Here is a 27,436-nt window from a genome sequence, read left to right on the forward strand (position 1 = left end):
GCCAGCCGGAAGTCGGCTGTGCGGAACCGCAGCCGGGTCGCCGCCGTTCGCTGCACGGGTCTACCGGAGGGCTGCTGCGTTGCGCCCCGCCGGCACCACCATGCTGAAGAAATTCGACAAGAAAGACGAGGAATCGGGTGAGGGGGCGTAGGCTTAGGGGAGGTTGGACCCTAGCGCCGAATCTCTGCTCCTTCGCCTGGAGCCCTCGTTCCGGGCCGCTGCCTAGATCTGAAGCTGAGACGCAGTGAGGGACAGGGGTCGTGCCAAGGTCCGCAGCTGGTCAGTGGCAGCCCTCGGAGAGCGCGAGCATGCTCCACTTCCCTCTTTCGTGAGCTCGGACCGCGATTCGCGGGGTGACCTTGGGCGGGTCATGCTCCTCTGTGGGCCTCAGTTTCCCCAGCTGTCAAGGGGAAACAGCCGGGGAAATGCACCGTTGTGACTTTGTCTGTGAGACCTCTTGGGATTCGCCGAGGCTGCGCTGCTGCTGGCCAGACTGGGGCGTAATCTGTGGAGCCAGTGTTCTGTGGCTGAGAACCCTCTTCCATTCATTTATTCAGTAAACAAACGTCTGTTGCGCGTTTACGGGATGCGAGGCACTGTACTGCATGCTGAGACTGCAGTAGAACAAATGAGACTCTCGGTGCCTGAGCTGGGAATATTACGTCACAGGCATAGTGGAGAAGATACGCACTAGCCAGATAATGACACATGTAATTGATTACAAATGTGACATTTACTGTGAAGAAATCCTAGTTACTAGGAGATGGTGCTCCTCACACATTGTAGGGACTCAGTTAGGTGCAAGTTGCATAAATGAATGCAAGACAAGACGCTGTGAGAGGCACAGAAGGACTGTTACCAGGGCTGCTGGGTGACTAAATGGTTTGGGGTAAAAGGGGCTCCCTGCAGGAGAGTGGTAAGATCTATATGCAAGGTGTAGAGCTTTGATTGCTGTTCTGGAGTAATTTGAACTTGACTGGGTAGACAATAGTATGGGAGGTTTGCAATTTAGCCTTACAGCCTGTACTCAGTCTTCTGTGTTCTGTAGGTGGAGGCTCCAACCCGTTCCAGCATCTTGAGAAGAGTGCAGTACTCCAGGAGGCAAGTGTCATTTGCCCTCTTTCATCCTAAGTGTTCGTGTCGTACTCAAAATAGTAACACATTCAAAGTGGTGGTTTAAAGAACAATAAGGGAAGGGCGCCTGGGTGGCTCAGTCGATTAAGCGGCTTCCTTTGGCTTAGCTCATGATCCCAGGGTGGTGGGATGGAGCCCCGCATCAGGCTCCTCCCTTGGTAGAGAGCCTGCTTCTCCCTCTCCCTCTGCCTGCTGCTCCCCTACTTGTGCTTTCTTTCTAGCTCTCTGCCAAATAAATAAATACAATCTTTAAAACTAAATAAATGATAAAATAAAGGACAGTAAGGGAGAAAACCTGTTCCTGGAAAGCTTCATTCCTGGAGAGACTTCATGACGTTTGTATTTGTTGTTGTAGTTCTCTGCTTCTAGTTAACAAGTATTTACTGCTGAGTATCTGTTAGTAAGTCAACACATCCCAAACTAATATTTCGGGAACGTTTGAGGAGTTGTTAATAGATGAATTAAAGAAAAAGCAAAACAAGACTGTTCACTTATGAAAATAAGCTTATTCAGGCAAATGTATTTATTTACCCTGAAACTTCTCAGATCTTGAATGTGCTTGAGGGCAGTCAGTGGAAGGGAAATAAACTGGGCTAGAAGGTAATGTTTTTGGTTGCTTCTTCTTAGGCCCGTGTATTTAATGAAACTCCCATCAACCCTCGAAAATGTGCCCACATCCTCACCAAGATCCTTTACCTCATAAACCAGGTACGAGGATGGAGCTTGGGGGGTGGGAAAAATGGTGCTAGGGGTTATTGGGAGGGGGGCCAAAACAGGTGGCTTAGGGATTTTGACAGCTCCTGTGTGGTTGTCATCAAGCTCTGGGTCTCCTCAGTGTCTAACTCTGGTGCGTTGCCCTTGATGGAGCCTCTGCAGGGTCTGGGGATCTGGCCTGGGCTGATCTGGCAGAAAGACCCTTCTGGCCTCCCTCTCCCAAGCTGACACTTCTTTTTTGATTAAAACAGGGGGAGCACCTAGGGACCACCGAAGCAACCGAGGCCTTCTTTGCCATGACCAAGCTCTTTCAGTCCAATGATGTAAGTGCCCTCAGTCAGTATTGTCTGCCTCTGTGTGGATTGGAGTTTTCCTAGCCTTGGTCCTCATGCTGAACCGGGCGTCACAGGGCTTTTCCTATTTCTTAACCAGCCCACACTCCGCCGGATGTGCTACTTGACCATCAAGGAGATGTCTTGCATCGCTGAGGATGTTATTATCGTAACCAGCAGGTGAGTCTTGGGTCTATGGATGGCTCCTCTGATGGATGCCATTGCCACAGAGGCCGTTTTTTTCTCATGTGTATCAGGCAAAGAGACTTTTGTTTGACATCATGCCAGGCACCCTTTCCTCTTTTGTCTCCCTCATTTTTCAGTTACTGCTGCCCACCCCATGGCAGCCTCTAGAGTATACAGTTTCCCTTTTAATTCTCTGGCCTTATCTTGGCACACATCCTTCCTTGCCTTGATTTTCTTTCAGTCAACTGAGCCAGCCTGGAACTTTCACAAAGACTTTAGTGAGTACCAAGAGAGAACACAAGAGAAATAGACATAGAGTGCAGGGGGTATACAGACAGGCTCACTCACCAAGTACTGGTTTCTGATTCACAATGAATTGTTCAGGGGACAGATGCAACTAAAATATAATTCCTGTCCTTAAGAGCTAGGGCTCAGTTCTCTCATTCTTGCCACACTTTGAGGGTTGGAAGAGATGTCGTAGATTCATTTAGAAAATATTTACTGAATGTCCATCAGTCCCTGTGTGTAGCTCTGGGAATATGGCAGCAAATGAGACCGACATGAGCTCTGCAGCCCCAGAATTGACAGAGAAATAGCCAGGCAGACAGGCGTTAAGATATAATAGTTTATCATGGGAAGTATGATAGACTGTGAGAACAGACCAGAAGGATATCCACCTTGAATCTGGATCAGGAAAGGCCTCGTAGACCTGTCTGAGTAAAGTCCTGAAGGATGAGGACAACAAGCAGGACGGTGCTAGCTTTGGCAGCACATATACTAAAATTGGAATATAAAGATTAGCATGGCCCCTTCTCAAGGAAGACAGGCACATTTGTGAAGCGTTCCATATTTTTCGAAAAGAAAGAAAGGAGCTGCTGGAAACAAATCTCTTCCAAAAATTCTTATTAAAAAAGGAAGGAATGGAGGGAGGGAGATAAGGGCGCCTGGGTGGTTCAGTTGGTTAGGCACCTGCCTTCAGCTCAGGTCACTTGAGCCCAGTGTCCTGGGAACAAGCCCTGCATTGGGCTCCCTGCTACTCAGGGAGCCTGGTTCTTCTTCTCTGCCCCTCCCCACCCATGCTCTCTCTCACGCTTGCAGTCTCTCTCCCAAATAAACAAAATCTTGAAGGAAAAAAAAAAATCTAGATAGGTAGATAGATAGATAGATAGATAGCAGGACAGAGGTGGAGGGGGTCAGGAGTGCTCCAGGCTGAGGGAATAGCATACACAAAGGCCTGGAGAGGAGAGAGTATGGCCTGTTTGGGGACTTCTCCGTTAAGGAGTTTATACTTGATGGTAATGGGCAATAGGAAGATTTGAGAATGTTTTAATCCAAGCCAGAGAGTGACCTGGTCAGTTTCAAGTTTTGTTTTGTTTTGTTTTTTTAAAGATTTTATTTATTTTCTTGACAGACAGAGATCACAAGTAGGCAGAGAGGAGGAGAAAGCAGGCTCCCACGGAGCAGAGAGCCTGACGCAGGACTCTATCCCAGGACTCCGGGATCATGACTAGGGCCAAAGGCAGAGTTTTTAACCCACTGAGCCACCCAGGCACCCCTGTTTTGTTTTGGTTTTGTTTTTAAAAGACTTCATTTATTTGAGAGAGAGAGGATGAGAGGGGAAAGGTCAGAGGGAGAAGCAAACTCCCCACTGACCAGGGAGCCCAATGTGGGACTCGATCCTGGGACTCCAGGGTCATGACTTGAGCCAAAGGCAGTTGCTTAACCAAGTGAGCTACCCAGGCACCCCATCAGTTTGAGTTTGGTTTTTTCTCTTTCCACTTTTTTTTTATTTCTTTTCAGCGTAATAGTATTCATTGTTTTTGCACCACACCCAGTGCTCCATGCAACACGTGCCCTCCCTATTACCCATCACTGGGTTCCCCAACCTCCCACCCCCCCGCCCCACCCCTTCAAAGCCTTCAGGGTGTTTTTCAGAGTCCATAGTCTCTCATGGTTCATCTCCCCTTCCAATTTCCCTCAACTCCCTTCTCCTCTCCATCTCCCCATGTCCTCCATGTTCTTTGTTATGCTCCACAAATAAGTGAAACCATATGATACTTGACTCTCTCTTCTTGACTTATTTCACTCAGCATAATCTCTTCCAGTCCCGTCCATGTTGCTACAAAAGTTGGGTATTCATCCTTTCTGATGGAGGCATAATACTCCATCGTGTATATGGACCACATCATCTTCCTTATCCATTCATCCGTTAAAGGACATGTTGGTTCTTTCCACAGTTTGGCGACCATGGCCATTGCTGCTATAAACATTGGGGTACAGATGGCTCTTCTTTCCACTGCATCTGTATCTTTGGGGTAAATACCCAGCAGTGCAATTGCAGGGTCCTAGGGAAGCTCTGTTTTTAATTTCTTGAGGAATCTCCACACTGTTCTCCAAGTGGCTGAAAAATCTCTCTTGTTGCCTTGTGGCTTTTGACCAGGAAGGAGTAAGAATACAGTGAGAATGCTAGTTAGGAAACTCGTATAGTAGTTCAGGCAAGCGTGGTGACCAGAGCTGGGGATGAATGGGTGGGGCATGTGCTTAGGAAGGGCCAGCCAATCTTCTGTGTGTAGACGATGCCTTCCCCTCCCACAGCCTGACAAAGGACATGACTGGGAAAGAAGACAACTACCGGGGCCCGGCTGTGCGTGCCCTCTGCCAGATTACTGACGTGAGTCCCCCGTCCCCACCAAGCAGCCATTTTTCTTCCCTGCTTCTTGGCAAGGCTCAGTCATGATCTTCCTTCGCATGCATTAGGGTATGGGGGTGCGGGCGGGGCACAAGAACACCAGAAACAGGTGTGCCTCCTCCTTGCCCTCACTCTTCCCACCCACCACCTGCGCTTCTGATGGTCACCGAGAATTGATTGGGTCCCCTCCCCCCCTCACTTGTTGTCCCCACAGAGCACCATGCTGCAGGCTATTGAGCGCTACATGAAACAGGCCATCGTGGACAAGGTGCCCAGTGTCTCCAGCTCTGCCCTGGTGTCTTCTCTGGTGTGTAGCTGGGGACCCTGGCGGGGCTGGGCGGCAGATTAGGAAACAAAGGAAATACCAGAGTTTCTTTTCAGTAGGAAAAAAAGTGTTTCTGTATCCCCAGATCTGAGAGTCCCACCAACTTTCTTAGTGATTCATACTAGGGACCTCTTGGGACCTATCCCTTGGGATGACCGATCGTTGGAATTTGGGTCTGGTGGGAGATCTGCCACCACGGCAGAGAGTGAGGGTAGGAGCTCTCCTTGTGCACCATCTCACAGAACCAGCACAACGAGGAGGCTCTGGGCTGTGTCTGAGGGAGGATCCAGAGCTGGATGGAACTGTGAACTGGGGCCAGGAGGTATGACAGCAGAGGATCCTGCCTGCCTGCTTCTTAATGTGCTCTGTTCCCATAGCATCTGCTGAAGTGCAGCTTTGATGTGGTCAAGCGCTGGGTGAATGAGGCCCAGGAGGCGGCATCCAGCGACAACATCATGGTCCAGGTGAGGTGTGAGCAGAGCAATGATGTTTACAGCTCTTAGGCAGATGGTGTGGCACTAGCTAGTCAGAATGGACACTCACCATGGAGATCCTGGTGATCCCTAGCAGGAGCAGGCTTTAATCTTTTGTCATTGGATTGGGGGGAGACTTGGGAGTTTGGGGAGAAAATCCAGGGCACCACTTGGGAAGGTGGAAGTTAGAGGCTGCTTACCCGCTGGGACTAAAATATTCAAGTATTTGATAACCAGCTGAGTGGTGTTCTGGGGTATGGGAGGTAGCAGACTCGGCTCAGGCAGGCAGATGGCCTTTGCCAAGCGGGCTTTGTTAGTGATGCATGTAAATACCTTGGTGGGGCTCTCAACTACTTAACTCTTTTTCAGTGACCTGGGCCAGGAATTCCTTTCACCTCTGTGAGTCTCAGCTTCCTTGTCTGTAAAGTGGGAAAGAAAGTTTCTGCCTCACAAAGCTGTGAGGATAATATGAGACAGCATCTAGAACATCTGACCTGTGGGGTTAGGCATTTGCCTTCTGCTTGGGTCGTGATCCCAGGGGCCTGGGATCAAGCCTCACATCAGGCTCTCTGCTCAGCAGGGAGTCAGCTTCTCCCTCTGCCCTTGCCCCTATTGTGCTCCCTCTCTCTCTCTCAAATAAATAAAATCTTAAAACAAAAAACAAACCCCCATCTGATCTGCTGGATGCATACCTGTAGGTGCTCCCCGTGTGTTTATCTCTTCTTTCTCCTCACCCCTTGTGCTGCCTCTCCTCTTCAGAGCCAGCTGTGGCCCCTCAAAATATTCACCAGGGTCAGAGAAGGTTCTCTTAATACAAGACACCCACAGTTGCATGACTTAGCCTTTGAAAACCACCCTCGTAAAGAAGCAAGTGGGAAATAACTCTATACACCTTACATCCCCAGAAGGGGAAATCCCTTGACTTTGGGCACTGCAGACCTAGCTTTGCCAGTCCCGGCCATGAGTCCTGGGGCAAGTCAGTGGGACTACAGATACGTACCTTCAGGGGCGTTGTAAGGTTTAATGCCACAAGGTCTTATGGGAGGAGTGCCACGTGCCACCCTTTCTGCACGTGTCCATGCTTGGAGCCTGGCTGCCACTTTCTCTTTCTTACTGAAAAACACTGCAGCCCATTCTTTGATCTCTTTGGCATCTGTTGTCCCCTCCGTATCTGTACTCTTGGTGCCCATTGGGACCCTTGCCCAAATCAGAGGCAGGAGCTAGACTGCGGGTACATCCATGTGGTTTGTTGAGCATTGTGCCAGAGGCCATCTGTACAGAGCACCTAGGGAAATTGTCACAGCCACGACGCCGAGGTAGCTACTGTGGTGCCCACCTTAGAAATGAGAAGGCTGAAGCCCAGAGAGATGAAGTGGCCTGCCCAGGGCCCCACAGCCAGTGGACCTGAGCTTCACACATCTGTGCTCTGCCGTGATCCCCTGTCTCTAGTACCATGCTCTGGGGCTCCTGTACCATGTGCGTAAGAACGACCGCCTGGCTGTCAATAAGATGATCAGCAAGTTCACCCGGCATGGCCTCAAGTCTCCCTTTGCCTACTGCATGATGATCCGGGTGGCCAGCAAGCAGCTGGAGGAGGAGGACGGCAGGTAATCGCTCTTGTCTCCCCTGGCCAGGTGATGCCTTGTTCAATGCTGGGCCATCCCCAACTTCTTGCCACCCCTGTTCTTTTGTAGCCGGGACAGCCCGCTGTTCGATTTCATTGAGAGCTGTCTGCGCAACAAGCATGAGATGGTGGTGTACGAAGCCGCCTCAGCCATCGTCAATTTGCCAGGCTGCAGCGCCAAAGAGCTGGCCCCAGCCGTGTCAGGTTACAGCCCTCCCTTCGCCCCACGTGTTCACATCTGCTGGGAATGAGGTCTTGGGCTGAAGGTTGGGGGAGACGAAGAAAAAGCCCACTAAGAGGCCCTAGCATAGTAAAGAGCCTTTTTTAGAAAAGGATCCAGAATCTAGTAAGTACACGTTCAGTGCCAGGCACTGTACCAGGCTCTCTCACATGCATGATGTCTGGGGATAGGGTGCTTTTCGTTCCATCTCACTATTCATTAAAGAGCCTGGGGCTCCGCCATGGCAAGGGGGCGTGGTGGAAGAACCCAAGATTGAGAAAAACAGTACGTGCTCTCCAGGGGCCAAGCTGTCGCAGACAAAGGAGAAGGCAGTTCAGAGGGGTCACTCAGCCTGGAAGCCGGAGCCTGATAGTCTGGGTTGGAGTTCTGGCTTCCTGACAGCCAGGGCACAGGGAGGAGTATACTGCCTGACATACAACCACGTAGGATAGGAACCAGCGCCCTTGGTGAAGCCAGGACTGAGGTAATTCTGGTTTTTGTACATGCCCAGGAGAGAGGAGTGCAGTTCCACTTTGCAGGGGTAAAGGGCCCAGATTTCAGGTGTGGGCAGTCCTGAATTTCAGTCCTGGTTCCTGCCATTTCCTGGCAGTTAGTCTCGAGTGTGTTTAGTAGCTTTGCCCCCGTGTGCCTCAGTCTCTCTATCTGTTAAACGGGGATGATAGAGCTGCTTTATGGGGTGGCGAGAGATCAACAAGACAAGGCACGGGGACTCCTTAGCATAATGCCTGGCACATAGGGGCTCAGGAAGTAGCAGCCATCATCACTCACGACACCCACCAGGCTCTCATGAGCACATTAAAGCTTCTGTGCTCATGAGCTCTCTCCCTTGGTTGTGGTGAGGGTGCCAGCAGGGAAGTGAGCCCAGGGTTTGTGTCTGAACAGTCTCCTAGCCCGTGTGTGCCCTCCGTACCCTTCCTCGGGAGGCCTGGGCTTTCCCAGCTGCTGGGCAATGAGGGCAACCTGGCACATGGCGTCTGTCTCCCCACAGTGCTCCAGCTTTTCTGCAGCTCACCTAAAGCCGCTCTCCGCTATGCTGCTGTCCGCACCCTCAATAAGGTAAGGGTTTAGAGGTGGGCAGAGTGGGGGTTCTGGCCTTTTGAGAGGGTCAGGGAGGTGGCCCGATCCAGCTGGAGATGTTTCATGGCAAAAGGTCTGTGCTGGTCACAGTTGCTGTCTACCTGATGGTGAGAGGGGCTCACCTGAAGACCTCTGACCAGGCCAGAGCCGTCCAGAGGAATAACAGAAGTCCTTTCTTGTCTCTGTTCTGTCTGTCCTCCCAAACAGGTGGCCATGAAGCACCCGTCCGCGGTGACCGCCTGCAATCTGGACCTGGAGAACCTGGTGACAGACTCAAACCGCAGCATCGCCACGCTGGCTATCACCACGCTCCTCAAGACTGGCAGCGAGAGCAGCATCGACCGCCTCATGAAGCAGATCTCATCCTTCATGTCAGAGATCTCGGATGAGTTTAAGGTACCTAGGCGTGCCCGGAACACCCGCTGCCCCCAGGGTGAGGAAGATACTGTGGGCCTGCTCCCCACGGCCAGGATTGATCCGGGGGCTGGTGAGGCTTGAGGACACCGCAGAGGGGGTGGCACATCGCCCTGCACAGGGCTCTGCCTTAGGAGACATGCACAGCCCGCCTCGGGGGCTTTGTCCGTATTGTTCCTTTGGGAGGCTGGTTGGCAGGGCACAGAGTGAGGGCCGAGGGAGCAAATGTCAGCGATTTCTCGTTTTCTGGTGTGGGCTGATGGCAGTTGATCAGTTTGGGGAAGGAGGGAGAGTCAGGTCCTAGGTTAGAGGAGCAAGAAGGTCATGGTGGTGATGGCAGATGTGCTGAACTTGAGGTGCCAGTGGGGGAAGTTCCCTGGTGGACATTTGGAAACACTGGCCTTGAGCTCAGACAACAGACGGGTTGGGGAGTGAGCGACATAGAAGAGGTGGGTAAATCCATGGGAGGAGGAAGGACTGCTCAAGTGACTGCGTGCGAAGAGGAGAAGGCCATGGCCAAGATTACCCAGCAAGGATCCATGGGGGTGGAGGTAGGAAGAGAAGCAGGACAGGTGGGATGGAGATAGGGGCCTGCGGACTTAGCATGAGGTCTGAGGCGAGCAGCGTGTGGGGGACCCGGAGTCTGGATTTGGGGCTGTTGGGACTGGTGTGCATGCCACCCTAGTTGGATGGGCTCAGGGATCATGTGCTCCCTGAGGGTAGAGTTGGAGTTCCCCTCTCCATGCCCTCTAGGTCCAGGGCCTGGCAGGGCCTAAAGAAGGAGTCTGTCGGCACTTAGTGAACTAAGTAACTTGACCTTAGGGGGCTTAGCAACCATGAGGGCTGCTGCTCACACATGTCTGTTTGACTCAGGTGGTGGTGGTCCAGGCCATCAGTGCCCTGTGTCAGAAGTATCCTCGAAAACACGCTGTGCTCATGAACTTCCTGTTCACCATGCTACGGGAAGAGGTAAGAGCAGGCATTTGGGGCATGCCGGCTCTCCTCCTGTAGGGAGTGACCTGGCGCTAGCTCCATGCTCAATGTGGAGCCTAGATCCTCTTCTTGGGGGGTACCAGATCAACCCGTTAACCAGGTGGGTTTCCTGGTGCCTGCAGCCCTTTCTGCTCCTCTCGGACCACAGTGTAAACATTCACCCGTTCCCAGTAATTACGGTAATAACCAGTGACTCAGCAGTGGCTTTAAAGAGCAGCAGATACCCTGTGGCAATGCTTGTGCCAGACTCAGGGAAACCTGCGTTCTCTGGTGTCTAGTACCGAAATTGTCTGGGCCATTCCAGGAGCTCCGGGGTTGGTTTCTCCAGAAGCTATTGCTCGTCATGTGGCGCTACATTCTGTTTTTGCTTCTGACTTGAGTCAGGGACTCATGTACACCGCCTTCCTTGCGCGTCTGCACAAAACCAGCGCATTCAGAGGACCAGAAGCAAAGGGTTTTAGGGTAGATTTGGTCCCCAGGTATCTGGTGCCCCTTTGGCCCAGCCCAGAGGGGCCCTTGGACCGAGGCAGGTGAGGAGTCCTTGCCTGGGGTATCTTTGGGGCTCCTGAGATATTAGAGGGGAGGAGGGCGCTAATTCTTAGGGAGGGAGCCCTCAGCTAATGGGTCCAGCACTTTGGAGACATTACAGAGTGTATACAATCTTGTGATCCTCGTAACAGGCCTTATCAACAGGCATCATTTTCCCCCTTTAAAAATCAGGGATCTGAGGCTCAGAGAGGTGAAGTGACCTGCCTAGGGCCACCTGGCCAGACTCCATGGTTTTCTCCCAGACCTCCTTTCCTCCAAGAAAAATTCTTGGTTCCAAATATCAGTTAAGTATAAGACCTTCACTCACTGGAGTTCCAACAGTCGGACCCTGAGACCTCGTCTTCTAGAAAGGGGCCTGTTGCAGGGGCGTGTCATTCTCTAGTCAGGGCAGCTGCCAGCAAAGCCTCGTTGAGGTTGATCTGAGCTTCTTGCTGCCCCCTTGCTGCTTGGCTGGCTTGTAAAACTGATACTGAAAATAGCGTTTGAAGGTTTATGGTGTACCTACTCACTAAAGTTTAGTGGTGTACAAATAGCATCTGACTTACCCTTCACAATAACCTGGCAAGTAAGTACACTGATGATGGTCCTGGAGGTGGATGGACCATCCAGGACCATCCTGGATGGTCATGGAGGTGCCTGGGGTTCGGACAAGGAAAATAACTCACAGCCGTAACTCAAACTAATCTGCAAACGGGCCAGACTGGACCCATAGCCAAGTTGTATTGTGATTGTACAAAGTTTTAAGCATTTCAAGTTAGGGGCGCCTGGGTGACTCAGTAGGTTTAGCCTCTGCCTTTGGCTCAGGTCATGATAGCAGGATCCTGGGATCGAGCCCTACATCGGGCTTTCTGCTCAATGGGGAGCCTGCTTCCTCCTCTCTCTCTGCCTGCCTCTCTGCCTACATGTGACCTTTCTTTCTGTCAAATAAATAAATAAATAAATCTTTTTTAAAAATTTCAAGTTAGTGGTCATTATTAAAAAAAAAAGATTATATTTATTTGAGAGAGAAAGAAAGCATGAGGAGGAAGAGGGTCAGATGGAGAAGCAGACTCCCTGCTGAGCAGGGATCCTGATGTGGGACTCAACCCTGGGACTCCAGGATCATGACCTGAGCCAAAGGCAGTCGCTTAACCAATTGAGCCACCCAGGTGCTCAGTTAGTGGCCGTTATTTGCAAATCAGGAAAAGAGCCACCAATGCCGGCGCAACGGGTTTTATAGTTTCTCCTACAAAATTGGGAAGATCTGGCAACACTCGGTTGAGTGGTGATTTCCCTCTTTAGGTGCGACAAGCACTGTCCAGTGCCTCACCCCTCCCATCCACTCCCCTTCCATTGCCAGATTACATGCCTGACGCCTGTGGGCACCTCAGTTGCCACCTCTATCATCAGAGTCTGTAAGTTGCAGAGCACAGATTTGGTTCTGGAGTCTTCTGGCTCTCGGCTGCCCCATTCTGTTGGGGTTTTTTTGGTTTTTGTTTCTTGTTTTTCAATTGTGGTAAAATACACATGATATAACATTTACCATCCTAACCTTTTAAGTGTCTAGTTCAATATAGTTAAATATATTCACATTGTCGTAGAGCTAATACCCAGAACTTTTTCATCTCGTAAAACTGAAATTCTGTGCCTATTAAACAATTACTTTCTATTTTCCTCTGCCTGTTGTCTGTCTCCAGAAACCACTTTTTTGTCTCTCTAAGTTTGATACCGTGGATATTTCATGGAAGTAGAATCATGCAGTATTTGTTTTTTTGTGACTGGCTTATTTCACTGGGTATAAATGTTGCTGAGTTTCATCCATGTTGTAGGACATATGAGAATTTTCTTCCCTTTATGGCTGAATAGTCCATATTATGGATAGACCCCATTTTGTTCATCCATTCATCCATTGATGGACACTGGTTGCTTCCACCTTTTGCCGATTATGAATAATGAGGTTATGAATGTAGGTATAAAACTCTTCTCAAGACCCTGCTTTCTATTTGAGTATATACCCAGAAGCAGAAGTGCCAGATCATACGTAATTCTGTTTTCTAAAATTTTCTGAGGAATCCCTGTACTATTTTCCATAGCATTTGTACCACCCAGTTTGCCTTTTACTTCAAAGTTGGGAAGGAAAGCGAAATCTAAAATGTGTCTATTAAACCATCTACTATTAGATCTGGAAGGACCCCAGTGAGCATTCAGTCCACACCTTGTGTTTTACACAAAAAGTAAGATAGAGGCCCCGAGAGCCAGGTCCCTTGCCTCCAGGTTCTGTGTTTGGACTGCTGTCCCGGGTCCCAGTTAGGTGCTGGGCCTTACAGCTCATTTCTGGAAAGAGCAGCCTCCTTGCTCAGCTCAGCCCTTCCTGCTGCAGGGTGGCTTTGAGTACAAGCGGGCCATCGTGGACTGCATCATCAGCATCATTGAGGAGAACACGGAGAGCAAGGAGACTGGGCTGTCGCACCTGTGCGAATTCATCGAGGACTGCGAGTTCACCGTGCTGGCCACCCGCATCTTGCATCTTCTAGGCCAGGAGGGGCCCAAGACCAACAACCCCTCCAAGTACATCCGCTTCATTTATAACCGCGTGGTCTTGGAGCATGAGGAGGTCCGGGCAGGTGGGTCTGAGCCAGGGCTGAATGGGGGCTCTTAGCTGCTGCTTGAGCAGGTGGCCTGCCAGAGGGAGCTGAGCCCCAGCCCACGGGCACTCTGTGTCATTGCCTCACAATGTTAGTGAGTTCTAACATTGTGGGAAGGACCATAGATGCTTGGGTGTCACTCAGTTGAATGACTCTTTAGCTCTCTGATTTTTGTTACTGACTTACGGTTTTTAACTTTCTTTTCTTTCTTGCTTGATTTTTGGGTTTTGTTTTGTTTTGGTTAGCTTTTTTTTTTTAAATGGTAGCTTTATTGAGATATCATTCAACTATTAGAAAATTCACTCTTTTTTTTTTTTTTTTTTTTCTTTATGAGAGGGAGCATGGGATGCCTGGGTGGTTCAGTTGGTTAAGCATCTGCCTTTGGCTCAGGTCATGATTCCAGAGTCCTGGGATCGAGTCCCGCATCAGGCTCCTTGCTCAGCAGGGCGCCTCCTTCTTCCTCTGCCTGTCCCTCCTCCTGCTTGTGCTCTCTTGCTCTCTCTGACAAATAAAATCTTTTAAAAAATTTTTAAAAGGTTGGGGGAGCAAAGGGAGAAAGAGAAACTTAAGCAGGCTCCATACCCAGTGCAGAGCCTGATGCAGGGCTCCATCTCACAACTCTGAGATCATGATCTGAGCCAAAATTAAGAGATGGATGCTTAACCAACTGAACCACCCAGGCACCCCCAAATTCCACACACTGAGTGTGAATTGAGTGTACAATGCAATGTGTAACTGTCATATTCTTACTTTTATTTTAAATTTTCTTTCCTTTTCTTCTCATGCCCCCACTGGGCAGATTTTTCTTATTTCAGCAATTAATATTCATAAATAATGTTCGTTTTTTCATTTCTATTAATCCAGAGGCTCATAACTGTGAGTTGAGGCCATTTAGATACACAAGCTGAGCAGCCTCTGTGTGGCTAGCTTCTGTGGCCTCATCATAGTCAATGCTGAAATTGCTTCTGGAACCTAAAGATGGGGCTGCCTTCTCCCTGAAACGGATGAGGGAGTTGAGGCCCAATGGAGGTCCACACAGAGCCACTCATTGCATTCATGGCAGGTTTGGGCCTATACACTAGAGACCGCTTGGCTCTGGGGCTCTTCTGCTCAAAAACCCATTCTAAGCACTGAAATTGTCCAAACTATGAGCTGTCAGATACATTGGCTAAATCGTATTTGCTTCATAAATACAGGTGCTGTGAGTGCTCTAGCCAAGTTTGGAGCCCAGAATGAAGAAATGCTACCCAGTATCTTGGTGTTGCTGAAGAGGTGAGTCGGAGCCAGAGTTTCCTGAGGGATGACCGTGTTCCCCAGGGTAGAGAAGTTATACAACTGTGGATTGTAGGAAAAAAAACAGAAAGGACAGAAAAGTGTGAAAAAACAGTATCGTAAAAATTCTGTGACCATTGTTGAGTTCTTTCTTTTTTTAAGATTTTATTTATTTATTTGACTGAGAGAGGGATCACAAGTAGGCAGAGAGGCAGGCAGAGAGGTGGGGAAGCAGGCTCCCCGCTGAGCAGAGAGCCCGATGTGAGGCTCAATCCCAGAACCCTGAGATCATGACCTGAGCCAAAGGCAGAGGCTTAACCCACTAAGCCACTCAGGCACTCCTCTTTTTTTTTTTTTTTAAGTTATTTTCTTTCTTTAAAATAGCTTTACTGACATATATTTTGCAAGCCATAAAGTTCAATTTAAGATGTATAATGTGATGGTGTTAGTATATTCCCAGAGCTGTGTAACCATCACCATAATCTAAGTTTAAGACTTCTTTTTTTTAAGGCAGCCCTCTCGGGTCCCCTCCCTCTTTGGGAGCTTTGTATTCTCACTCAATAAACTTTACTGTCACTCAGTAAACTTTGCTGCCCAGGAAAAAAAAAAATTTTGTTTAAGATCTTATTTATTTGACAGAGAGAGAAAGAGAGAGAGCACAAGTGGGAAGGAGAGGGAGAAGGAGGCCCCCTGCCCAGCAGGGAGCCCCAGGCAGGGCTTGATCCCAGGACCCCAAGATCATGACCTGAGCCAAAGACAGCCACTTAACCACTGAGCCAGCCAGGCGCCCCAGTTTAAAACATTGTTATCTTCCCTAATAGAAACCCTGTATCCATGGTGCTTGCACAGCAGAGTAAATGTCTCTTGGGCTAGGGCAGTTTTCTCACTGTGGGTATGTGTTCCCAGCACTAAGATTCCTTGGTTCCTATGGGGTTTTTTGCAATGTATGAGGTCTGATGAGGTTGTTTTCAGCTGTGCCTCCTTGGCTCTTTTGCTGGTTAGCTGGTGAGGGTGGAGATAGAAAGAGAAAATGTAGGGGCGCCTGGGTAGCTCAGTGGGTTAAAGCCTCTGCCTTCGGCTCAGGTCATGATCCCAGGATCCTGGGATCGAGTCCCGAATCGGGCTGTTTGCTTAGCAGGGAGCCTGCTTCCTCCTCTCTCTCTGCCTGCTTCTCTGCCTACTTGTGAGCTCTGTGACGTCAAATAAATAAATAAAATCTTTTTTAAAAAAAAGAAAGAGAAACTCTATATCCATTACTAGTCACTTTGCCCTCACTCATCCCCCAGCATTCCCCCACCTAGCCCTAGACAAGCACTGATCTACTTTCTATCTTTACGGATTTGCCCTTTCTGATTATTTCATAGGAATGCATTCATAATCAGCGGCTTTTCATGTGTTCGGCTTCTTCACGATGTTCCTTTCAGGGTTCATCCATGCTGTAACATGTCCCAGTACTTCATTCCTTTTTATGGCCAAAGAATTCATTGTACAGGTAGACCACATTTTAGCTGTTCACCAACTGACAGACATTGGGATGTTTCCACTTCTTGGCTCTTGCAAATAATGTTGTTGTGAACATTCATGCCCAAGTTTTTGTGTGACCTGTGTCATCTCTTCTCATGAAGATACGCCCAGGAGGAGAATTATTGGATCATATTAAATTCTTTTTTTGACATGCCACTGGATATAGAAGATCGCCTCCTTCAGTGAGTGGACTTTAGGGAGAGGACCTAGGAAATATGAATATGGCCACCCCTTACATAGTTAGTTAGAGTATCATGGGCTTTTCTGTGCGTTTGATGCCTGGATCTCACATCTGGGGACTGAGCTTTAAGAAACTTGCTTCCTCTGACTACCCTCTGAGGAAGCCCTGCAGCATCCCTCCTGCCACCCTTGGGGGCCGCAGTCAGGAGTTCTGTGTGTTCTGGCTGCAGATGTGTGATGGACGACGACAATGAAGTGAGGGACCGAGCCACCTTCTATCTCAATGTCCTGGAGCAGAAGCAGAAGGCCCTCAATGCAGGCTATATCCTAAATGGTGAGTCTCACTGGCTGTCTTTGACTTGGCCCCGTCCCAGGGCTGTGGCCCTTCTCACCTCTCCGGAGCAGGCGCACCCTCCCTGAGGAGGGGAAGTTTGAGGCAAGACACTTGTGGCTAGACTCTCATGGCAACTTGATGGCATCACCGTAACTTCAGAAGACCTAGAATATTGCGGTTCACACCAGTGTGGGTGGAAACAGCTCGGTGAATTGAAACACTAGTCATTAATAAAAAACCTCTCTTCGCAGAATACTCTATTCTCCATAAGTCACTCTTTTACATACATTTATCCCCATACCAGCTGTGAGAAGGAGGATATAGATGAAAAAGTGGAGGCCCAGAGGGTTAAGTGGTTTTCTCAGTGGTCTAGGATCACACTGCCTAGACCGCAGGGCCTCAGTCTTTTGTGGGGGATTCTGAGTGCTCTTTCTGTCTTGTGTTCAGACAGTGTCTCTCTCCTGCTGGCTTCTAGGTCTGACTGTTTCCATCCCTGGTCTGGAGAGAGCTCTGCAGCAGTACACTCTAGAACCATCAGAAAAACCTTTTGACCTCAAGTCTGTGCCCCTGGCGACGGCACCAATGGCAGAACAGAGAACAGGTACGTATTACCTGTGCTTTCGGAGGCCTTCAGGTCCAAGCCTCTGTTGGAGGGTCTGCATGGGTCATGAAGCCACTAAACCCAGGCAGGATAGGGGGCCTTGTACCAAGAGGATGGGATAATCCTTTCTCCTTCTGGCTCCAGGAAGCGGAGACACAGGCACGGGAAGACTCACTCTCTCACATGTTCTGTCCTCGCGCATGTTCACGCTCTCAGCGGGGTTGGAAGTTATAATCCCTAAGCAACAGCTCTGTGGTCAGCACCACACTGTCCCATTATTGGAGTTGTTGGTCACTGCATATGTTTGCTTCTGCAGAAAGCACCCCCATCACAGCCACCAAGCAGCCTGAGAAAGTGGCAGCCACCCGGCAAGAGATCTTCCAGGGTGAGTAGCTGTGCTTGGTGGGGCTCTCGGGACCTGGGCTTGGTCTCCTCAGCTTTAGGGTAGTTGCTCTCCTCAGGGGAATTAGAAGAGACTCAATCAACAACAGTTCTTTCTTTCTTTTTTTTAAAATTTTATTTATTCATTTGAGAGAGAGTGAGCGTGAGCAGCAGGGAGGAGCAGAGGGAGAGAGAAGCAGATGCCCTGGCGAGCAGGGAACCCGAGGTGGGGCTTGATCCCAGGACGCTGAGCCGAAGATGGAGGCTTAACTGGCTGAGCCACCCAGGCGCCCCTCAGCAGTAGTTCTTACTCGAGTGCTGGGCCCTGAGAGTACTTTAGACAGCACATTTGACCCTCAGGTGGAAGTTAGTGGGTCCATTTGGTATTGGAGGAACTGGAAGTTCAGAGAGAGAAAGTGAAATAGCTGAGGTTGCACAGCAAGAAAGTAGAGGGGTTGGAATTAAGATTCACATCGGCCTGACTCAGAGCTGCCACTCAGGCTACTGAATGTCAGATTCAGTGTAGCTGGGGTCCGAAGACCCTAGTGCTTTTTCTTGGTTTCCAGAGGCGTTCAGTTGACGTTGTCTGGGAATGTTTTGTTCAAGTATTTATCTATTCCTGTGGTCTTGTATCTTTTTAAGGGCAGAGGCTGTGTGTCTAGCTGCCAGACCATATAATCTACTCAATTCCCACCTTGTAGGACGAACACCTGCCCCTCTTCCCTCTTGAAGGGTCTCCTATGCTCATCGCTTCTACTCCAGCTCTTCTGTCTTAACTAGTGCTGTCTGGTTCTTCACAGGTTCTGTCCTTTATATGCTCTGTCATAGCTTTTAGCACAGTGCCTTTCTTCCTCACGGTATGTTCCCAATTATTGGTGAATTAATTTAAATCCTCCCCCCATTCCATTCCATTCGAGAATCTTGTCTTCTCTCATCTTTCAGATTCGGCAAAACTAGGATCCAGAGCCAACTGGGATCACTCTTAACACAAAACTTCTCCTTCGGTATTACTTTCCCCTTACTGTTACCACAGATCGCCACAAACGTAGTGCCTTAGCACAACATGTACATATTATCTTACAGTTATGAGGGCTGAAGTCCAAAATGGGTTCCACTGTGTTGGCAGTGCTGAGCTCCCTCTGGAGGGTCTGGAAAAGATGTTGTCTTTGCTTTTTCTAGTTTCTAGAGGCCTCCTCCATTCCTCTCCTGGTGACCCCTTCTTCCACCTTCACAGCCAGCAGTGTGGCCTCTTCAAATCTGACTCTGAGCCTTCTGCCTCCTTCTCTTAAGGATTCTTGTCATTACATTGGGTCTACCAGATAATCCAGGATAATCTCCCTGTCTCAAGATCCAACTTAATCTTATCTCCAAAGTCGCTTTTACCATGTGATACAATGTACTTGCAGGTTCTGGGAGTTAGCTTGTACACATCTTGGGCCACCATTCTGCCACATCTTCGACGGAAGGCTCCTAAGTCTCTTAGAGGGTATCAATTTCACTTTTAAACAATATTTCAAAGCCTAGCATTTATTGATCACCTGTTCAGCTCTAGGAACTTTGATTGCCTCACTTATCTTCACAACAATCCTGTGAACGAGATTATTATACCTATTTTATTGGTGAAGAGTTGGAAACTCAGAGTTATTAACTGATAGCTTCTAGCAGAATCCCCCAGGGCAGTTAAATGTCAGGTCTTGAAACTTGGTGTCCAGTGACATAAAATTCCCATAGAGAAACACTCTGGTGGCTGATGATCGTGATGGCCCAAAAGTGCCTGCTGAAATCAAAGCTGACTGTTTCTGGGCTTCTTAGTAGTGCCTGGTGTTCATCAGATGCAGTCCTTTGGGTCGCAGAAGGCTGAAGCAGTCGCAAAGAGAAAGCAAAATAATAATAATAATGCTTACTTTCTGTCTCTACCCATGAAACATGAATTGAGTACCTACTAAGTTCAGGGCAAAATATCAGGTCCCTGGCCTCAGGGTACAATTCCTGTCCGTACAGAGTTCAATTTAACTGGAAAGACAAGTTAAAAATCTTTGAGCAGTGGGGGCGCCTGGGTGGCTCAGTGGGTTAAGGCCTCTGCCTTCAGCTCAGGTCATGATCCTAGGGTCCTGGGATCAAGCCCCGCATCGGCCTCTCTGCTCAGCAGGGAGCCTGCTTCCCCCTCTCTCTCTCTGCCTGCCTCTCTGACTACTTATGATCTCTGTCTGTCAAATAAATAAAACCTTAAAAAAAAAAATCTTAGAGCAGTGGTCTTCAAATATCAGTGCGCATCAGAATCATCTGAGAAAATGTCTCAGAAATGCAGATTCCTGAGTCCTAAATCCAGAGATTCTGATAGAGCTTAATTAGGGCAGGCCAGGAATCTGGGTTTTTTTGACAAGCCCCCACCCCCAGCTAATTCTGACAAGGATGATCCATGACTGTAGTTTGAGAAATGCTGCCCCTGCAGTAAAATGGAGAAGAGGGCAGTAGGCATAGCCTTCATAGGTGGACATCGTGTGCAGACTGCTGCCAGAGGTCTCCTTCACCTGCATGGGCCAGGGTGGGGGCCTGTGGGCCAGAGGACCCAGGCCAGTGCTGGAACCTGGCTTTGGGGTATAAGGATAGGCCTTACCAGGTGCCCACAGACCACTTGAAGTAAGGTTTTCTGCAAGTCTGAATCTGAAACCTCTCCTTACTGGCCATTTATCTTAACTAACAAATGTATAGGACCAGTTTGTTCTTTTGCCTAATTCTGTGGCTAGGACATCATTTGTCTCATCTTGAGAGTTTTCCTTTTAAGAATCTTTGCTGAGGGGCGCCTGGGTGGCTCAGTGGGTTAAAGCCTCTGCCTTCGGCTCAGGTCATGATCCTGGAGTCCTGGGATCGAGCCCCACATCAGGCTCTCTGCTCGGCAGGGAGCCTGCTTCCTCCTCTCTCTGCCTGCTTGTAATCTCTGTCTGTCAAATAAATAAATAAATAAAAAAGAATCTTTGCTGAACTTCTAAAGTTGTAGGAGTCTCCAAGTGGATTAGGCCTAGGCCATTGGGGTCTCCCAGTCAGTTTCCTGGGGCTGAGGTCTTTTGTGAGACAGAGGGGAAGAGAGTATTCATGGCAGGTGGTACAACTTGAGGGAAGTTAGCAAGAGGAGAAAATGCATTGGTGTATTTGGGAAATAGCGAGTACCCTGTCATTGTATATGCATATCCATCCATCTCAGTAGGGTGAAAGACCTGGAAAATTGGCCATGAGCATTTATTAGAAACCATCACAGGTTGGTCTGGGAATTGAAAGGCTGAGTGAACTTGTGGCCTGTGACTTTCAGAGCAGTTGGCAGCAGTGCCAGAGTTCCACGGGCTGGGGCCCCTCTTCAAGTCGTCACCGGAGCCTGTGGCCCTCACTGAATCAGAGACTGAGTATGTCATCCGCTGCACCAAACACACCTTCACTGACCACATGGTTTTCCAGGTGAGCAGGGAGGGCTGAGGCCCACACCGAGTTGGTTAGGGGCTCAACGTGATGATAGGTCCTGTCGCCAGCTGGTATGTGTCTTGTAGCCTTGACCCAGGACCTCTCTGGGTCCTGTGTGTCAGCACAGGGACAGGGAGACTGTGCAAGGGTACTGGGATAGGAATCGGGGTGAGTTAGGCCCTCTGGGCTCTTCCTCTCCAGCAGCGCTTGGACCTAGAGCTGTGTCTAAGCAACCCCTCTCCTCCCTGCTCCAGTTTGACTGCACAAACACACTCAACGACCAGACCTTGGAGAACGTCACAGTGCAGATGGAGCCAACTGAAGCCTACGAGGTGCTCTGTTACGTGCCCGCCCGAAGCCTACCCTACAACCAGCCTGGGACCTGCTACACATTGGTCGCACTGCCCAAGGAGGACCCTACAGCCGGTGAGCACCTCTCCAGAAACAACCCTGGCCTTGTGGGAGCCCTTGGGATCCAGATGGGGTGGTCTGGTTGTACACCAGACATTTGTCTCCTATGAGAGCTTCAACTCCTTGATTTCACTCTTTGAAGAAGAAGAAAGACTGAGTCCTGGGTACTTGTCATATATCATCCCATTTCACCCTCATAGAAGACCTAGGGGGATGAGTACTGCTCTCCCTATCCCTAGATGAAAAGACTGAGATTCAGGGTCGATGAGTTACCTAAGTTCATGTGGCTGGTAAGAGGTAGGACCCAGATCTCTCAAATAGCAGTGCTTTCATTTCACCATGAGAGTACAAAGGCACAAAGACTGAAACACCCCAACTCCACTCCTTCCAAGGGAACCACCAGCGTCTTTCTCCAGGCCTCGGACAGTTGACATTTGTGGCACAGGCTTAGCCATCCTGTGGCACTTCTCCTTTTCCTCTCTCTTCCCTCTGAGGGGGCTTCTGAGACCCATGTCTTGACTCTTTTTCCCTTCCATGAGGTGGCATCTTCTGTCCGGATTTGTGGGGTTGGATGGCTACTTGTGGGGTAGCTGCTACTGATAATATAATAGAGGCCTGGGAAATTGGCCATGGCCACCTGCCGTACGGAGGAGCTGTCCCCTGCAGTGACTAGGGACGTCCTGACCACCCAGCCTCTCTTCCCTGCAGTGGCCTGCACATTCAGCTGCATGATGAAGTTCACTGTCAAGGACTGTGACCCTACCACTGGGGAGACCGATGATGAAGGCTATGAAGATGAATATGTGGTAAGAAGCTGGTGTCAAGGGACTCATTTTTGTGCCCGAGGCTGTAAAGAAACCCCCTCGAGGAGCTAACAAGTAGACTTGAAGCTTTTTCGTGCTATGTTTGGCTTTTTGAAAGAAAGTTTTTCTTTAAACTTAAAAAGAGTACATGCTTTAAAAAAAGAAAACTTGGAAAATAGAAAAACCACGTATGAGCAAACAGGAAAACATTACTCATAGTCCTTGGGAGTTATATGGAGGAGTGGGGAGGAGTTGTATAATTGAAGTCATTCTGGACATTATGTATCTTGCTGTTTCCACTTAAAACCGTAGTGTGTTTTTCTGTGTGTTTACAAATACTTCATACATAAAGTTTTTCATGACTTGAAAAATACTCTGATATATAGAGATAACACACTTGACCTTTATTCCCTCAATGTTGGGCATTTGGGCTTCCAAATTTCACTGTAAAAGCTGCATTAAGTATCCCTTTGGGTCCAGATTTTTATCTGCATTTCAGATTATTTCCTTAGATATATCCTTAGGTTCCTGGAAGTAGAAAAATTGAGTCAAAGGATAAGCACGATTTTAAGACTGACTCGTGTTGTCAAATTGCTTTCTAGAGAAGTTGGATTGGTTTGCATCTGTTGAGTGGTCCTTTCATGCACTCAGATGACTTCTAATTCCAGTTTTCTGAGCTTGGATGTTGCTGAGTGCAGGATCGCTCTGGGGTTTGACCGTGAGGCAGTGGCTCAGTGCCATCTGAGGGAAGACTGTTATACTCAGCCTGGGGATGCAGATTGTTCAAACTCCTCGGAACTAGAGGAAAAGTTACCGTAGAATACAACTGATACTCACCATTGTCACACTGGAGCCATTGTTGAGGGGACCGCCCTGAGCCAGCAGTGACCTTAAGATCAGGAATTGCCCTAGGAGCAAGTGAGCTTCTTGGGACAGCTGGCCCTGAGGCATTGCTTCTGCTGTGGGTGCTGAGTGCTACTTAGGCACACCTTAACCATTCCCAAGAGTAGGGGCTCGGTGAAGGTCGGGTGGGTGAGTAAATGGGGAACATTTATATGCTGTCAGTCCAAGGTGGGGTGTAACACTGTATGTCATGTTCAGGGAGGACACAGCTGTGATGGAGGTGGGGTCTAGAATATGTCAGGGTCAGAGAACACAGCTGAGGCAGAAGGTGGGATCTACTGAGTTGGGAGTGATAGAGCCATAGGAGGCAGACCTTCTGGATCCTTGAGACACTGACTCTAGGAAGGCTTCTAGAAGGGATGTGATCCCTGAGCTGACATCCTCCGGTGATTACTTGGGTCAGGGCATTTCTCTTGAAAGGACACCACTTAGCTGTGAGCACTTGAAGGACAGATACCCAGTTTATTGTATGTCCCCAGAGCCAAGCACGGTGCTCAGTGCCTAGTCAGCACCTGCCGGATACATGGCAGAAAGGGATGAGCAGTGAGTTCAAAGCAGAGGTGTGCAGAGCAGGAACTCATTCCCCTGGAGGTGTGTGCCTGACTTCCGCCTCCATCTTCCCAGCTGGAAGATCTGGAAGTCACTGTCGCTGATCACATCCAGAAGGTCATGAAGCTGAACTTCGAAGCAGCATGGGATGAGGTAGGGGATGAGTTCGAGAAGGAGGAAACATTCACCTTGTCTACCATCAAGACACTTGAAGGTAAAAACCGTTGGCTACTGTTGAAATGTATCCTCCCCTTTCACCCCTGCCGGCCTTTGCCCCCCCAGCGATCCGGGGCCCTGTCAAGAGCACATCTGAAGGATGCCATTTCATGAAAAGCCCTTTAGAGGAGTACCTGGCTGGCTCAGTGGAAGAGCGTGCAACTCTTGATCTCAGGGTCAAGAGTTTGAGCCCCATGTTGGGTGTAGAGATTACAAAATAAATAAATAAGCCGAAAGTCCCCTTAGAGCAGCCTTAGGGGATGGGGGCATGCTGGTGACACAAAGGGGAAACGAGATGTGGCTTAATGATGCTGTGATTTCTTCCTACAGAGGCTGTGGGCAATATCGTGAAATTCCTGGGAATGCACCCTTGTGAGAGGTCAGACAAAGTGCCAGATAACAAGAACACCCACACGTTGCTCCTGGCTGGTAAGCAGCATTTCTAGGTGGGAAGGGCCTGTGTAGCTCACATCCCGGATGCCACAGCATCCTGGGTTGAGGGCCCCCACTGGGAACACAGGGATTCAAAGTCACAGCACTGAACATTCACAAAGTAAAAAAAAAACAGCAGTGACATGTCCTCCGACCCTTGCTGCCTGTCATCTAGTTCCGTTCTGACAGGCGATCGGCACTGCTATTACAGACAATATATCAGTATATCCTTCCAGTGATCTTATGGATATGAATACTAACATGTACACATGTCCCTATTTTACCTCAAACGTTTATGTGCAAATGGTGTATACAGTGTTCTGCACTTTGCGCTTCACTTGGCAGATCTTTCCTATGCCTGGCTGGCTCAGTTGGTAGAGCGTGCGACTTTGATCTCAGGGTCATGAGTTTGAGCCCCACGTTGGGGGTGGAAATTACATTAGAAATAAATGGAAGAATACATAGAGTTTCCTCCTCTTCTTCAATTGTGGTAAAATCTACATAATATAAAGTTTATCCTTTTGAGCTCAGGTACACAGCTCAGTGACAGTAAGTATATCTATGTTACTGTGCAGTTATCAACACTGTCCTTCTCCAGGACTTTTTTTTATCATCCCATAGTGAATCCTCCTACTTTTTTGTAGCTTCCTTGTATTCCATTCTATGGGTGTACCATATTTTATAGAATCAGCCTGTATTGATGAATGTTTAGGTTGTTCCAGGCTTTTACTCTTAAAAAATGCTACAGTGAATAATCATATACATAACATATATATACACATACTTTATTTTGGATGTATGCCCTGAGGATATCTATAGGATAAATTAACCAAGGCATTACCAAGTCAAAGTGCATTTCTCATTTTGATAAATTGCTTTGCTCATTTTGATAAAAATTTCCAGTTGCCTTCCATAGGAACTGTATTCCTTTCCTTCCACGTTGTGGACAACATGGTATATTTTCAGTATAATATAGTAATCAATAATATACACAGTATGTTATCAAATCTTTATCAAATGATCTTTGCCAGTCTGGGTGGAGTTTTTCTTTTACATTTCTTGTATATTGAATGAAGTTAAGCATCTTCCCATATATTTGTGTCATTTATATTTCTTTCTCTGCAAATTATTTCTATAACCTTTCTCTAATTTTCTACCGGGTTGGTTGGTCTTTTCTAATAATAGGAATGGGATTTTAAGAAGTCAACATGGAAATTTTCAAACTTAACAAAAATCGAATAGTACAGTGAACCTTCATGAGCTCATCGTCCAGCTTCAACAGCTAACAGCATCTGTACCACCACTCACTCTAGTCCCCACCCCAGGTTATTTTAAAGAAAATTCCAGATCCAGCATTTTGTATGTAAATGTCTCTGTATGTTTCTCTAAGAGATAATAGCAGCAATACAATTGTCACACCTCAAATTGAACAAAAGGAAATGGGAGATTTTTTTTTTCCTGAGTGTTTATAAACAGGGTTGGGAGGCAGCTCTGCTTCAGTGCCCTGCTCACAGCTGATAGACCCCAAGCGGATGTTTCTGGCCACGCTGAAACAGTCCCCTGGGTCTCGCAGACACCTGCGATGCGGTTTTGTCATGGAGGGGCTGTCCCTACATCTGCGCTCTTAGATTTAGCCAAAGGCATGAGAGCCTCCGTGATGCCAGATAGAAACTTTGTGTGTTCATTAATTCATTTGCACCGGGCAAGGCTTAAAAAAAAAACCAAAAATGGTTAGTATATTATCGCCTCTACTTTGTAGTTGAGGATACTGTGGCTCAGAGAGGTAAAGTGACTTGTATAAGATCTCACTTAGGGATTTCAGCCCAGCTCCCCTGTTTCCAGGTCCATTCCCATTTCACTACACCACAGCTGCCTTGATCAGTTGCTGCAAATGCCACCCTCAACCTACACTGTGCAGCTTACTTCTTCCTTACACACCTCTATTTCTGTCTTCCCTCTAGGTGTGTTCCGGGGAGGTCACGACATCTTGGTGCGCTCCCGACTGCTGCTTTTGGACACAGTAACAATGCAGGTGACAGCCAGAAGTTCAGAGGAGTTGCCGGTAGACATCATCTTGGCATCTGTGGGCTAAGAGGCCAGGCTGCATGAGCCCTACTCCTACCCTTTTCTCCCCAACACTATGCAGAAGTCATGCCTTCATCCTGAATCCAGTGGAAACTCCTTCCCAAGGCTCTGTATCAAAAACAATTAGAAATCACTGGGAAAAAAAAAATTTTTTTTTTTTTAAATTTAACCCCTGCCCCAGGACTGCCAGGGGGTAACGTTTTTTTCTTTTTTTAAATAGGGGATGATTTTAGCTTGTCCTAGAACCTGCTGCGGGGCCTGTCAGGGTAGGGACGTCACAAATGAATAAAATGCTTGCACTTCCTCTTGAATTTATCCCCAGAAAACCATCTTACCCATATAAATAAATCAGCATGTATTTATTGAATGGTTGCTACTTCTGCAGACTCATGCTTCAGGGCGCCAATTTCTTCTTCCCCCTTCTGAGCCGCCAAGAACACCTGCTCTGTCCCCTTCACACCCATAGCCTTTTGGTTTCTGTACTTGAGGTTAGACCACTCCCACTGCTCTCCAAGCCCCAGGAACAGGAGTGGTGCAGGTTTGCTGAGGGGATGACAGCAGGCACTAAGGTCATGTGCTTGTTCTTGGCGTCCTCACTGTCTCCCTCCTCTAGGTGATGAATGGAGCCCTCAGAGGGTTTGGGTGGATTATTTGGGTGTTCCTTAGCATGTGCACTGGGGTTTGCCTGCTCCCAATTCAGTCCAATTTAGTGAATGCACAGAGGGGAAGAACAGCCCTTAGAGAGCACTCTGATGGCTAAGATGCAGAAATCTTTAGTTTATGTCCCGAGGGAGCAGGCTCAGAGGCCACCTCAGCTGCTGTTAAACTCAAGCCAGGTGGCTTTGCTAATTTCATGGAAGAAATACACTTGCAAAGCCTGTTTTTAAAGCATCTAGGCCTCACCCTTAGAAATTCAG

General features: G+C 48.5%; 1 protein-coding gene and 1 pseudogene across 1 annotated transcript; both read left to right on the top strand.

The window, feature by feature from the left end:
- Window positions 1-26,886, top strand: COPG1 (COPI coat complex subunit gamma 1). Its single transcript, XM_045991323.1, has 24 exons — window positions 1-137; window positions 1,049-1,101; window positions 1,762-1,842; window positions 2,100-2,171; window positions 2,281-2,360; window positions 4,962-5,037; window positions 5,270-5,362; window positions 5,758-5,844; window positions 7,303-7,460; window positions 7,548-7,681; window positions 8,707-8,774; window positions 9,003-9,191; window positions 10,083-10,178; window positions 13,111-13,354; window positions 14,572-14,647; window positions 16,582-16,685; window positions 17,161-17,286; window positions 17,603-17,671; window positions 20,975-21,117; window positions 21,375-21,546; window positions 22,240-22,337; window positions 23,862-24,000; window positions 24,333-24,431; window positions 26,396-26,886. The coding sequence occupies exons 1-24, from the start codon at window positions 101-103 to the stop codon at window positions 26,524-26,526; spliced, it is 2,625 nt and encodes an 874-aa protein (XP_045847279.1). The 5' UTR covers window positions 1-100; the 3' UTR covers window positions 26,527-26,886.
- On the top strand, window positions 3,120-3,220 carry LOC123933283 (annotated as a pseudogene).
- Window positions 26,887-27,436: the final 550 nt, after the last annotated feature.

This window comes from Meles meles, chromosome 20 (genome assembly GCF_922984935.1).
Source record: "Meles meles chromosome 20, mMelMel3.1 paternal haplotype, whole genome shotgun sequence".
Lineage (NCBI taxonomy): Eukaryota > Metazoa > Chordata > Mammalia > Carnivora > Mustelidae > Meles > Meles meles.